The sequence below is a fragment of the Apodemus sylvaticus genome, chromosome 17 (genome assembly GCF_947179515.1).
Source record: "Apodemus sylvaticus chromosome 17, mApoSyl1.1, whole genome shotgun sequence".
Taxonomy (NCBI): Eukaryota; Metazoa; Chordata; class Mammalia; order Rodentia; family Muridae; genus Apodemus; species Apodemus sylvaticus.
The window spans coordinates 63,380,853-63,396,118 of NC_067488.1; the positions used below are offsets into that span (position 1 = coordinate 63,380,853).

Sequence of the window (15,266 nt, forward strand, 5' to 3'; positions counted from 1 at the left end):
TGCTCTACCACGGAGCTAAATCCCCAACCCCTCCAAAGCTTTTTATTTGACAATTGAACATTTTATTTCAGGTTTTTATTTCTTGATTGCACTTCACTTCCATATTCTATGTCCACTCATCTATTTAATTCTCTTGTTTGCTTGTGTTGGTATTTAAATATTTTGATTTATTTGGGATATTATCTAAGTCATCTCACTGGAAGCAATTTCTGTGGACGTAGTCCCTTTTAGAGGAGACACATCATCTTCCCTTCCCATTCCTCTTGTGTTTCTTCATTTGGGTCTAAAATGTCTAGAGTGTTGACTAAAGTTTGCTTGTTTTGTCAGTCTCCCTCCCCACTCTCAGGGGAAGCGTTTGTATGAGGCACTAAGGTGAGCTGTAGTAGCCCTGAGGGCTTTTTCTCCTTTCTCCGCTAGACTGGTGTTAGGCACACCACACTCAGTTCTGAAAGCAGAACACTGGAAAATAGTCACTATTTAAAAGTAGATCCTCGGGTTGGAGAGATGGCTCAGAGGTTAAGAGCTCTGACTGCTCTTCCATAGGTCCTGAGTTCAAATCCCAGCAACAACCAACTGTAATGAGATCTGACACCCTCTTCTGGTGTGTCTGAAGACAGCTACAGTGTACTCACATATAATAAATAAATAAATCTTTTTTTTAAAAGTAGATCCACCATGAACACAATAGTTAAAGCTCTCTCCTCAATGCCAATCATTCTGTAAGAAAAGCATCATTCACCAAAATGCTGTGTGCACTAAGATACTAGTAAGTGTGGGTGTTGGTGGGCAGGAAAGCGAGGTCAGTCAGCAGTGCTGGACTGATTGGAGAAATAAAGGAGGAAAAAGCAAATGGAAGGAAGCAGTAGGGATGGAGACAGATGTGACAAAGGGTAGAGTGTAGAGATGGGGGTGAGAAATGCAAGGAGTTCATCCACGAGTCCCAGATCTCAGGTGCTGAGATCCTGAGACCCCACAGACCTAGCTTGCTTGAATTCTTTGGGAAAACAGTTTAAAAACAAAGTGAAAATCAGAAAATAGAGAAAAGAAAAAATAAGGAGAAAGAGGAAAAGAGAAACAAGAGAGGGGGAGAGGAGAAGGGGAGGGCATGAGAACACAACTGGCCTGAGGAGTTGGCACTGTCTTTAAATCAAGGAGGAAGTTCCAGGGAGCGCTGGGAGTAGGTGTAGAGTGTGGCTGTTATTTCTTCAGCTTGCTTCTTATGCCCCAACTCTCTTGGCATTCCTTCCCAGTCACCCAGAGGGCCTGTCCACACCAGAATGTTCTTTAGAAGGGTTGGGTCACCAATGCTGGTCCTTCATGGTGAATCAGGACACAGGTGCTGGCCATTCTAATGGCTAGTTCTTCAGGGGTCCAGCTGAGATCTCGGCCCTTCCTCTGGCCAGTCCTTTGCATAGTCAGGTCACAGATGTTGGTTCCATCTTCGTGGATGGATCACGACTGCTGTACTCATCTGCAGGAGATGCTTCCTGATGCTGGGGGGAGGGTACCATTTGCAGCTTGCTCTGTGATCTTCTGCAGGCTCTTTTGTCCAACCAGGTCCTCACCTCACTGAATCCTACGTGGGTATGACTCTGAGCTGTCATGATTTCCCACAGTCTAGGGCTACTCTGCTGCCTGGGTTTCAGCACACAGCACATCGCCCATGATCCTTGCTCAGAATTTCTGATAGTTCAGTTCCTGGAGATCCTGGTGTCACCAGGCAGGCACCACATAAGCACTGGTTGCTCCAGTGCTGTGTCTAGAGGAGAGATTTTCCTAGTGTCTCTCCTCCTGCTGCTGCTGTTGGCAATCTTTAGCTCTTTTCTTTTCTCTTTTTTTTTCTTGCTTTATAGGGGAATTCCAGAACAGGGAAGTGGGAAGGGGTGGATGGAGGAATGGGGGGACAGAAGAGGGCTTATGTGACTTGCGGGGAGTGGGGACCCAGAAAAGGGGAAATCATTTGCAATGTAAATAAAAAAAAACATCTGTGGCCATTTGCCTAAGAATTTCGTGAACTCATTGTTTTTAATAGCTGAGTAGTATTCCATTGTGTAAATATACCACATTTTCTATATCCATTCCTCCACTGAGGGACATCTGTGTTCGTTCCAGCTTCTGGCTATCATAGATAAGACTGCTATGAACCAGGAAAGGGAAAATCATTTGGAATGTAAACAAAGAATATATAAAATAATAAAAAAGAAAGAAAAAAATCTGTGACCGAGAAGCACGGGCTTTAGTCTCTCCTCTCACACGCTGTGGGGAGCTCCCTAGAGTCTGTCAGTCAGTCTGCTACAGATCTCGTGTGCGTTGTTTATTTGTCCATTTTGTTCTTGTTTTATTTTTCTATTAAACTAGAGAGTTCCCGGCTATCATCCACCATTGCTGAGAGTGTCGTCCAACTTTCCCAAGCCTTCCCTGGGGGTTTTAGCAGTTGATACCCATGTGCTGTCTTCTGTCTTTGATCTCAACTCCTCTGATCTTGCCGGCTTACATATCTTGAAGAAAATATATGAAAGTGTTTCTCTGTGACAAACGCTGTGTATAGCAGATATGTGCAGTGAAACATAAATGGTAAGAAAGGCTACTTCCAAACAACTGAATGTATTCTAGAGCAAACCCCAGGAATAGTTATTAATCAGTAGTAATTATGTAAGAGTTAAAAACTCTGCCATAGGATACTATACAGGCACAAAATCTATAGCATTTAAAATACCTCCCTTTTCCTAGTTTTTCTTTAACTTTGGAGTCCAGATTAAATAGAAACGATGATCGCTATTCTATGAGAATAGTTTTTATTAAGTCATAAAGAAAGATCCCTATGGAGTCTCTCTCCTGCCTTCATAGTGTGAGGCTGACTGACTTGTGTTTTGGGGCTGGATACTTTCAATTTCGCTCAAAGTGAAGACATCTTTTTTTAATTTTATTTTTATTATTATTATTTTTTTGATTTTGATTGCTACATGATGCTGCATTCATCCAAATTTTTCATTTACTTTAAAAATTTACTTTAACTAAAAAATGGGCTTAGAAATTTTCCCAAATCGAAAATACTTTTAGTCTGAAAAGCAAACATCTGATTTCTTTTTCTCTTAACCACCTTAAGAGTCTGTGACGTTGCCTTAAACATCTTTGCATAGTCAATGTGGGAGCACATTTGCATCTCAGTTTTTTTTTTCATTTATTAATTAAACAAGGCAGTCGAAATCCACTCTACTGGGGTAGTATTGCAGATTAAAGAAGACAGCAGCTCTAAATCACCAACTCTATACAGTTGATACTTCTGCAGTTGAATGTCTGTTACAAAGTTAACATCCCTGTCTTGTAACTGTGAGTAGAATGTGTAGAGAGAGCAGTTAATTTGCAAAGAGTAAAACACCTGTCTGGAGCAGTTAGAGGACAGCTGTGGACAGACCGAGACTGGAGATCAAAGTTGCAAGCCAACAGCCTGAGCTCAGAGGTGCTGCAGCAGACTCGGTCTCTGTGGATGCTGTGGCAGAATCCTGGCCTCTGACCTGATCTTTACTCTCCATGAATTACATGTCAGGGAGGACTCCCTCTGTTTCTCTCCAGCCTGTTGATGACCAGAGGCTGGTGGATGGTGGGGGTTGCTTGAAATTGTGAGAATTGCTCACAGACTCCAGGCATCCTGGGACAGCATCCTAGTGCAGAATCATGATTCATATTTGGTAACTTGACTGTGCAGTTCTCAAGTGTGGACTTTGCAGAGGACAACATTAAGCTGCACTATGAATAGATCAAATGTGCCTGAAACCTATCTTTTAGTTGGATGAATGTTGGATACTAAACAACAAACTATTTAAAAATGTCATTGTTTCTTCAAATTGCTATTAGTAAAATAAAAGTGTATGAATTCAGTGACAGTGATAGTATTAATTTTTAAGAATTGCAGTCTATAATTTCTATTCCATTGCTGATTTCAGCACCTCAGACATTTCAGCAAACCTTTCTTTAAATGTAAAAGATTTATATTTAAAAGAATTGCAAATAGATTGCAAATAGAACATGTCTGTAAAACAGACAAAATTGATTTGATCAAAATTATAGAGTATGATATTATGTATATATTACATATTACATGTTATAATATAACATATATAAATGTTCATATATATGTATACACATAATACATACATACATATATATGAACAGTTAAGTGGAAAGCCTTCTGGGAAGCACTGTGAATTTTCTATTCCTACATTGGAAGCTACAGCTGTGTCTTTAATGAAGGAAAAGTACTTTCAGTGCATTAGCATTATTTGCTTTTGGGACAACCGTTTCCTATGGAACAACAGAGAATAATTTAAGTTATTAATGCTGAACGATTATTGCAAAGGTTTAATGGAAGTGGTCAGTGTATAAAGGTAAAACACAATGTTTGGACTTTAAATAAAATGTAAGACTTAATACTGTACTACTGTCTTCTATTGAGAATAATTTGTGTTAGTATGCATTCATTTAGGACGTGCATATTTTACTATACATGTCTCTTAATGTTTAGATCAAAAATCAGCATTATGCACCACATCTGGAGGGCACTATTATTTTAATAGGTTCTAACAGTTTTGTCAATTTTCCCTCATTTTATAATCTCATTTGAATTTTACATGATAAAAATATTTTTTAGTCTATGTGGGATTATGTTTCAGTTTTTCATGTTTGATTTCTTTGTCAAATGAAGTGAATAGCTGTATTTTATGAATAAGTTCCTTCTCCTAATGAGGGGTGCTAACCATCTGCTCGATGCTCTTGAATTCCCTTTATGCCTAGAAACCTCAAGCTTTGATCTTAATGCCAACGGAATATCACTTTTTGAGAACACAGGTGTTATGATCTTATACTTATTATATAAAGTCATATCTGTCTAACTAGAGAACCCCTTTCCCCAATGATACTCTAGAGTCCTTGATACATTATTTCCTTGGTTGCTGTGAGTTTTACTTTCTGGTAGATGGTGGAGCCAGGGTCTTGTGTATAAGATCTTTTCCCATTGGTTCTTAGCTCTTACTTTAGTTATTTTTGTTGTGTCGTTTTTCAATTAAGTTAACTTTTAAGAAAAAATTGTTTTGTTAGAAACTATAAATTCACACAAACATGTAATAAATATTTCATATACTCATTTTAGTCTTATTAAAAGTGGGTTTCAATTAATTCTCAACTGTGGTTATCTAATTTAATTGTATCTTTCGTATTCTTTATTCTAGTGATGTGAAATAAGTCTTACATTTAGTCAAGTTTTTAATATTAAAATGTTAAATATTAACTACATCTTTAAAGGAAATTATCACTGTGACACATTTGGCTCATTTAATGTGTTAGAGAGGTCTGCAGTGACAGAGGAGACATGAGGAGGAATAAATCTTTAATGGGCAAGGGTGATTATTTCCAAAGGCTGGCAGTCTCCAAAGTTGACAGATGTTGATGTAATCTCTCACTGATCAAACAAATCATCTGGTCTCCAAAATTAAACTAGACCTGAATCATTATGACCTCCAATCCCTTATGAGACATCTACCAAATGACCCTCAGTCTTGTCTGCACTGACAAGAGGTTGCCATCCCTTGAGCAAGCCTCATCTAGAAATGCCTTTGGTGTGTTACTCCATATGTAAAATACCAGCCAAGGGAGGTGACTCAGACAGCACCACTGGCCTAAATTTTAAGGCTTACATGAAAGATAGGAGTTGGTGGCCCATGGAAAAGAAAGAACACCCAGGCAGATTGTTCAGCATAAACACAGAAAACCAAAACCTGCTTGGTGTGAGGGGAAGCTGGGTCAGGGATAGGGTGTGGTGGGCAAGAAGCTTACTGGTCAACCACATGATGCCTTGGAGACAATGAGGGAGAACTTAGATTTTTGTTTTGTATACTGCAGGGGAAGAAATGATCACCAGATGGTTTTCAATAAAGGGCGATGTGGCTACATTTATATTTCCATTAGATCTGCTGTGGAAGGAATACTTGAAATAGGAAAGGCTTACACAAGAAAGGCCAGCTGGAAGGTTGTTTCACCAAGAACCAATGAAAAACTAAATATTGGGAAGAGTGAGGAAATAGGACTATTGAGCAAGGAAAAAAATGAATTCTATTGTGGATAATTTTTTGTTTGTTTGTTTGTTTGTTTGTTTTTTGGTTCTTCGAGACAGGGTTTCTCTGTGTGGTCCTGGCTGTCCTGGAACTCACTCTGTTTTAAAAACGACAAAGTTGGAAGTTGGAAGTAGATCTAAGGATGACGAGAGCCAGGCTGGAGATAAGGACAGCTTGTTTGTTGAGACAAGGACTAGGGTTCTGGAGTTTGTTTTCCTGTGTTGAGTTTGATTTTTCAGTGGTTCATCCATGAGGAATAAGGGCAGAAGCAGAGATAGAAAGGTCTCTGTTGGGACATGGATGCTGCACTCAGGAGACTGGGTACAAATGTGAACTGTTAAGAAGACAAGCCTGGTGACAGACCATGGGAGCATACCATCTACGGGACATGTAGAAAAGGAGATTCTTAAATAAAATAGTCCCCGAGGATAGTCACAAACATAGGAAAGGACAAAATGTGCTTGCTGTTGGGGAAGTCAAGAAAGCACAACATCAAAAGAGCATTGCCCTTTGCAGCCAAGAAGTGTAGCAAATGAAAGCACAGGATTTCTCCTGGAGCTGCCTTTGCTTGGTGGACGCTGTGAGCATTTGGCAGGACAGTTTCAGTATTGTGCTTGCAGGGCAACTTAGATTTCAGGGAGTGGGTGTGGTGGTTTAAAAAAAAAACAAGAAAAATGAATATAGTTTAAGGATTTGAAAACAAGCAAGCATTGTTTTTAGGATCAAAGAGATTTTTGAGGCAGAGGAAGAAAGATGAGGAGAATGGGAGAGATTGAGTGTACACAGAGAGAAAAGATAGCTGTGGCAAGTTCCTATGAGAAGTGCTTTTTAAAAGGCACCAGGGGGTTCCCTTCTGAGAATAGTTTTGCATCCTCTGAGAAACAAGAGCAGAAAAAGGAGTGACCTTGACAGTAGAGAGTGGAAAAGTAGGGGCGGGCACAAGGTTGAGAGTAATCATGTTTAGTGGCCATCGTATCTCATCAGGTCTGGGATAAAGATATCCCGAGAGTAAAGAGGCACCCGAAGAGCTTTGAGGTGGAAATCCAAATAGATGTTGAGGAGGATCATGGGAGGAGCTGGGCAGCCATTACTATGTGGCTGTGCCCGGTATCTCAGCTGGAATTGGAGATCATGATTTATATCGTATCTCATTGCCAACCTAAAGTACTCCCCATAGCCCTTTAACACATCAGAGGAACAGACTGTACTTGTGAACTACAGTTGGAGTTTTACAGAGGAAATGTGAAACACACGTATGGCGTACAGGGGATAAGGATATTGGGGAAAAGTCTAATAAGAGAATCGGAGTTTCAAGCTAAGTAGGAATCAACAGAGATGGGCAAGTAGCCGATGTTTGAGAAGATATGGTAGAGGTGCAGGTGGTGTGAGCAGCTGACGCCCCATCATGCTCAGGGGAGCGTGCAGGAGGAGGCAGACCTAGAAATACGGGGCCCCGTGCAACAAGAGTTTCTTGAGTTCTATCTCTGCTCAGGCCAACATCTATTTGAAGATAGTAGTACCAGGTGCTAGAGTGCATTAGCGCGTTTTCCATTGATGTTAAAAGTACACTGAAGTCAGAAATTTATAAAGAATGGAAGTCATTTTGCTTCATGATTCTAGAAACTGAGTGTCTCAGTCAGGGTTTCTATTTCTGCACAAATATCGTGACCAGGAAGCAAGTTGGGGAGGAAAGGGTTTATTCAGCTTACACTTCCTCACTGCTGTTCATCACTAAAGGAAGTCAGGACTTGAACTCAAGCAGGTCAGGAAACAGGAGCTGATGCAGAGGCCATGGAGGATGTTCCTTACTGGCTTGCTTCCCCTGGCTTACTCAGCCTGCTTTCTTTTTTTTTTTTTTTTTTTTTTTTTGACATTTTCTTTTTTTTTTTCATTCTTTTTTTTTATTCGATATAATTTATTTACATTTCAAATGATTTCCCCTTTTCTAGCCCCCCCCCACTCCCCGAAAGTCCCGTAAGCCCCCTTCTCTTCCCCTGTCCTCCCTCCCACCCCTTCCCAGTTCCCCGTTCTGGTTTTGCCAAATACTGTTTCACTGAGTCTTTCCAGAACCAGGGACCACTCCTGCTTTCTTCTTGTATCTCATTTGATGTGTGGATTATGTTTTGGGTATTCCAGTTTTCTAGGTTAATAACCACTTATTAGTGAGTGCATACCATGATTCACCTTTTGAGTCTGGGTTACCTCACTTAGTATGATGTTCTCTAGCTCCATCCATTTGCCTAAGAATTTCATGAATTCATTGTTTCTAATGGCTGAATAGTACTCCATTGTGTAGATATACCACATTTTTTGTATCCACTCTTCTGTTGAGGGATACCTGGGTTCTTTCCAGCATCTGGCAATTATAAATAGGGCTGCTATGAACATAGTAGAGCATGTATCCTTATTACATGGTGGGGAATCCTCTGGGTATATGCCCAGGAGTGGTATAGCAGGATCTTCTGGAAGTGAGGTGCCCAGTTTTCGGAGGAACCGCCAGACTGCTTTCCAGAGTGGTTGTACCAATTTGCAACCCCACCAGCAGTGGAGGAGTGTTCCTCTTTCTCCGCACCCTCTCCAACACCTGCTGTCTCCTGAATTTTTAATCTTAGCCATTCTGACTGGTGTAAGATGAAATCTTAGGGTTGTTTTGATTTGCATTTCCCTAATGACTAATGAAGTTGAGCATTTTTTAAGATGCTTCTCTGCCATCCGAAGTTCTTCAGGTGAGAATTCTTTATTTAACTCTGTACCCCATTTTTTAATAGGGTTGTTTGGTTTTCTGGAGTCTAACTTCTTGAGTTCTTTATATATATTGGATATTAGCCCTCTATCTGATGTAGGATTGGTGAAGATCTTTTCACAATTTGTTGGTTGCCGATCTGTCCTCTTGATGGTGTCCTTTGCCTTACAGAAACTCTGTAACCTTATGAGGTCCCATTTGTCAATTCTTGCTCTTAGAGCATACGCTATTGGTGTTCTGTTCAGAAACTTTCTCCCTGTACCGATGTCCTCAAGGGTCTTCCCCAGTTTCTTTTCTATTAGCTTCAGAGTGTCTGGCTTTATGTGGAGGTCCTTGATCCATTTGGATTTGAGCTTAGTACAAGGAGACAAGGATGGATCAATTCGCATTCTTCTGCATGCTGACCTCCAGTTGAACCAGCACCATTTGTTGAAAAGGCTATCTTTTTTCCATTGGATGTTTTCAGCCTCTTTGTCGAGGATCAAGTGGCCATAGGTGTGTGGGTTCATTTCTGGATCTTCAATCCTGTTCCATTGATCCTCCTGCCTGTCACTGTACCAATACCATGCAGTTTTTAACACTATTGCTCTGTAGTATTGCTTGAGGTCAGGGATACTGATTCCCCCAGATTTTCTTTTGTTGCTGAGAATAGTTTTAGCTATCCTGGGTTTTTTGTTGTTCCAGATGAATTTGATAATTGCTCTTTCTAACTCTGTGAAGAATTGAGTTGGGATTTTGATGGGTATTGCATTGAATCTGTATAGTGCTTTAGGCAAAATGGCCATTTTAACTATATTGATTCTACCGATCCATGAGCATGGGAGGTTTTCCCATTTTTTGAGGTCTTCTTCCATTTCCTTCTTCAGAGTCTTGAAGTTCTTGTCATACAGATCTTTCACATGTTTGGTAAGAGTCACCCCAAGATACTTTATACTGTTTGTGGCTATTGTGAAGGGGGTCATTTCCCTAATTTCTTTCTCAGCCTGCTTATCCTTTGAGTATAGGAAGGCCACTGATTTGCTTGAGTTGATTTTATAACCTGCCACTTTGCTGAAGTTGTTTATCAGCTGTAGGAGCTCTCTAGTGGAGTTCTTTGGGTCACTTAGGTAGACGATCATGTCGTCTGCAAATAATGATAGTTTGACTTCCTCCTTTCCAATTTGTATCCCTTTGACCTCCTTATGTTGTCGAATTGCCCGAGCTAGTACCTCAAGTACAATATTGAAAAGATAAGGAGAAAGGGGGCAGCCTTGTCTGGTCCCTGATTTCAGTGGGATTGCTTCAAGTTTCTCTCCGCTTAGTTTGATGCTGGCTACCGGTTTGCTGTATATTGCTTTTACTATGTTTAGGTATGGGCCTTGAATTCCTGTTCTCTCCAAGACTTTAAGCATGAAAGGATGCTGAATTTTGTCAAATGCTTTTTCAGCATCCAATGAAATGACCATGTGGTTTTGTTCTTTGAGTTTGTTTATGTAGTGGATTGTATTGATGGATTTCCGTATATTGAACCAACCCTGCATTCCCGGGATAAACCCTACTTGATCATGGTGGATGATCGTTTTGATGTGTTCTTGGATTCGGTTGGCAAGAATTTTATTGAGTATTTTTGCATCGATGTTCATAAGGGAAATTGGTCTGAAGTTCTCTTTCTTTGTTGGATCTTTGTGTGGCTTTGGTATCAGCGTAATTGTGGCTTCGTAGAAGGAATTGGGTAGTGTTCCTTCTGTTTCTATTTTGTGGAATAGTTTGAAGAGTATTGGTGTTAACTCTTCTTTGAAGGTCTGGTAGAATTCTGCACTGAAACCATCTGGTCCTGTGCTTTTTTTGGTTGGAAGACTTTCTATGACTCCTTCTATTTCTTTAGGCTTTATGGGACTGTTCAGATGGTCTAGTTGGTCCTGATTTAATTTTGGTATTTGGTATCTGTCAAGGAAATTGTCCATTTCCTCCAGATTCTCCAGTTGTGTTGAGTACAGGCTCTTGTAGTAGGATCTGATGATTTTTTGGATTTCCTCAGTTTCCGTTGTTATGTCTCCCTTTTCATTTCTAAGTTTGTTAATTTGGATACTTTCTCTGTGCCCTTTGGTCAGTCTGGCTAAGGGTTTATCTATCTTGTTGATTTTCTCAAAGAACCAGCTCCTGGTTTTGTTGATTTTTTGTATGGTTCTCTTTGTTTCTACTTGATTGATTTCGGCCCTGAGTTTGATGATTTCCTGCCTTCTACTCCTCCTGGGTGAAATAGCTTCTTTTTGTTCTAGCTCAGCCTGCTTTCTTATAGAACCCAAGACTATCAGCCCAGGGATGGCACCACCCACAACCCACCCCACACCTTGATCACTAATTGAAAAAATACCCCACAGCTGGATCCCATGGAGGCATTTCCTTAAGGGAGACTCCTTTCTCTGTGATAACTCCAGCCTGTGTCAAGTTGACACACAAAACCAGCCAGTGCACTGAGCACTGGAAGGCATTTCAGCTATTGTTGATCTCATAGTACTCTGAAATGCAGAGAGCAACTGGACCCGCACAGCACAGATAAAGCATGCAGCATCTTCATTTCACAACAACCTGTCTCTGGTTACTAATCTGGTCTTGAGAGAATCAGCCTGGTCCCCAGGTATTAAACTTCTATGACAACTTAACTGTCTCTCAGGGGCCACATCTCAAAACTGTTAAAGTAGGAATAGAATTTCAACATGAATTTTCTGGAGTATCTGACCCCCGTTTAGATCATGGCACCATACCCAGGAACACAATGATAGAAAGGACAAAGCTGTCCCCCACCTCCCTGCAGTGTGTAGATGGTTCAGAGCAGGCAGTGTGGTATCAAGTTTGGTCCTTAGGTCTTCTGTAGTCATGTGGTCTCAGTGAGAATAGTGTAGGCTGTAATTTTTCCTTCTATAATTTGGCCAACTGTGTTCTGTTCAGCAGGAATGTTTAGTATGTATTCCTTCAACTGTGAATACAAACAAAGGGGAGGGAAATGAAGTTGCTGTTTGTCTGTCCAGACTTCATGTGAGCCAGATAACACAGGCCTGGCACTAATAGCCTCTGAAATAGACATGGCTGCAAAGAAGTTAATTTCTCCCTTAGTTCAAGTCCCAGATATGGCAAGGGGTTCTGTTCAAAGCACTGGCTCCAGAACATGGGGAAATGGCCAGGGGGTGCTGGCAGTCTTCAGGTGGCTTTCTTCTGTTGCTAAAGTTTTTCGGGCTTGTAGAATGCCCCAGGACTAACTCTTCCGTTTGTATTTGCCACTCTGTTATTCCCGTCCTGCTGCCTGGACAGCGATGACTCTGAGGTTCTAGACTTAATTACATGTGTACATGTTTTTGGCATTTGGTGGTTATTGCTTGAGTTAATCTTGAAGTTACTTTGGGGGGAGTTTTATGTGATTTGGCTCCACAGGTGCATCTAGTGTGTACTAACGCCTTTAACTGGCTGTTTTACTTTGATGTGTCTACTGCCTGGAAGGACTTCCAGGCTGTGAGCTTGGCCACAGTGATGGTGTAATGGGTCCATCACATTTCCCTTTTTACTGACTGTACTGTTTCAGGTAGCACATAGTTAATTCACCATGTTTTATTATTATTTTTATTTATGCACATGTGTATGTGGCTTTCTGTAGAAGCCAGAAAGAGGCAACAGATTCCCCAGCTGTTGTTAACCCCCTGACATGGGTGCTGAAAACCAAACTTGGGCTCTCTGGGAGAATAGTAAGGGCTCCTAAATGCTGAGCCATCTGTAGCCTAAAGTGGGTCTTAACAGACCTTTCCTCTCTATAAGCTGTTGGCCTGTCCCTTGTAAGGTCATTTCAGGAGGAGACATTTGTCTATTTTATGTAGTTAGAAGGGGGAGCTTTTTGTTCTATTGACACATTTTATTTGAAAAAGCTCAGGTTTAAGTAAACCTGTTTAAATGATATTTTATTTTAACCATGTGCATGTGTGTGCACATAAAAGAGAGACAGAGACAGACAGACAGGCAGACAGACAGGCAGACAGGCAGGCAGACAGGCAGGCAGGCAGGCACACACACACACACACACACACACACACACACACACACAAACACACGAGGATAGCCTGATGTGAGCTCATGGACTGAGCTAGGGTCTTCAGTAGGAGCATTCTGTGATCCAACTGCGAGCCATCTCCAGCCCCAGGTGGTCCTTATTACTGTGGTTCTGTCTATACCATCTCCCTCCCTGATCGTTGATGACATAAGCTTTCTGAGGGTTGGAAATAACTACACCAGACAGAGTTTATCTTTAGAGAGGCCTGGGTGGCCCACTGTCACTGTTTTCTTACTCTTGGGTTTATTTATAGGTAAAACAAAATTATTGTACTCATCTCTCAAGAATGCTTGTATTCATTATTTAAATATTTTTCTGGAACACTTCTGATATTAATAATTTTTATTTCAGTGCTTATCCTACTATATATTCTTTCCTATAAAATGTAACATTTTAACTTATTTCTCTTTATATATAATTTGTCTTTGTAAACTGGGATTCCATGGATGAGGATGGAAATTTTATTTTCCAACAAGTCACACTGCACTCTGCAACACACAAGGGATCCTCTCCCACACATGTGACTGCACAGACTTTTCAGAGTTCAGAGGAAAGCTGAGTCCTTTGCAGCTGGTGACAGTATCTTTGTTTTTCCTTGTCTTGTTCCTTAAGAAATCGTATTTTATTAGAAGTGGAACTCACCATGGTTTTAGGATGGGTGTCTGGAAGCAAAAAGAAACTGTGCAGAACTGACTCCTTGGCTTTTTGCCAAGCCTTAAATAGATTTAGTGTGAACCAAAATACATAAAATCCAGCAAGGGTAGTGTTCTAATGTGTCCTTGTGACAATGTGATGGATAATCATTGGCTAATGGATGACCCAGGACAATGGATGGCCCCTGGGCAATGGATGACCCCTGAGCCATGGATGACCCCTGGACAATGGTTTATCACCTGGGCCATGGATGACCCCTGGGTCATAGATGACTCCTGAGCAATGGATGACCCCTGGGCTATGGATGACCCCTGGACAGTGGATGACCCCTGGATAGTGGATGACCCCTGGGCTATGGATGACCCCTGGGCTATGGATGACCCCTGGACAGTAGATGACCCCTGGACAGTGGATGACCCCTGGACAGTGGATAACCCCCGGACAGTGGATGACCCCTGGGCTATCTTTCTCACATTAATACCATTCTCTAGAGGGTATTGGTTATCTTGGACTTTATTCATGACTCTCCATAAAAAGCAGAAAGGCATTATACAATGACCTTTCCCAAAGGTATTCCTGGGGCTAAAGTAAAGCAAAGACATGTGAATTTCAATTGCCATTGTACATTGACTTATAATATTTATATTTCAGGTCAGTTGCTCCGGTTAAAAATGTTCCGCGAAGACCACGGGTCATGGATGACAATGTTCTTCAGCACCATCCTGTTCCTCTTCATCTTCTCTCACATATACAACACCGTTCTTCTGATGGACGGGAACATGGGGTGAGTTATGGCGTGCTTCCCAGCACCCATGTGCTGAGGGGTGTGTGTGAACTTCTCAGATCTCTTCCAGCAGTTTTAGTTGTTATAAACATGTTACTGAGCAGATCCTGTGCCCTAAGTAGGGATGATTTGTGTTTGTCTTACTTATGATATTTAGAACCTTTCTTCTTTTTAGGAAGATAGAGGCATTTTATAACACCTAGTCTGTTCCTTAGTTTTTTTAAAACTTGTGTGTGTGTGTGTGTGTGTGATTTTATTATAGTGAGAGAGTTCAGTGCTCCACCATGCCTAACTTAATAAAAAGTCTTAGATACTTTGATATTGGTAGCCTTTGTTTGTTTGCTTGCCTTTTTTTTTTTTTTTTTTTTTTGAGACATGGTCTAGGTGTGTAGTCTAGGCTGGTTTTGAACTCATGATCCATGTCTGGTGTGGCAGCCTAAAATAAAGAGTCAGGATATTTTTTGACAGTTTCCCCAGAGAGAAGCTGGGTCCTGTTAGCAGCAGACTCCCTGGATTAAATGCAGATGGAGCACCACCATGCTTAGCACATCCTAGCAGAAGGGAGATTTGCTGATAAGTGCTTTGAAGATTTTCTTTCAATTTTCCCGTTTTTTCATTGCACAGCAAAGCACAGAGGTCAGACTCACAGGACAGAGTCCTCTAGCTTTGCTTTGCTGAGTTTTAAAAGCAGAACACTGGGAAGACTGGTCCAAATACTTTGCCTTCAGTTAAGTTTTAAAGGCAGTACATTGAAAGCTAGTTTAGCTTTAAAATCTTCAGAAGTTGAAGAAGTACTAACAAGGAGCCACTTATGTATTGATTCTGAGATAATTACTAGGGAAGATGTTTGTCTACTCTCCTCACTAGATTATAGCCTCTGCCTCTAAGTAACAGGGCTGCTAA

General features: G+C 41.0%; 1 protein-coding gene across 1 annotated transcript in view; it reads left to right on the forward strand.

The window, feature by feature from the left end:
- The window catches only part of Tmem117 (transmembrane protein 117), a 470,864-nt gene that overhangs the window by 73,286 nt on the left and 382,312 nt on the right, over positions 1-15,266 (forward strand). The window contains exon 3 of the mRNA XM_052161429.1: positions 14,231-14,363. Coding sequence (XP_052017389.1) covers positions 14,231-14,363 — 133 coding nt within the window. The remainder of the gene's footprint in view (positions 1-14,230; positions 14,364-15,266) is intronic.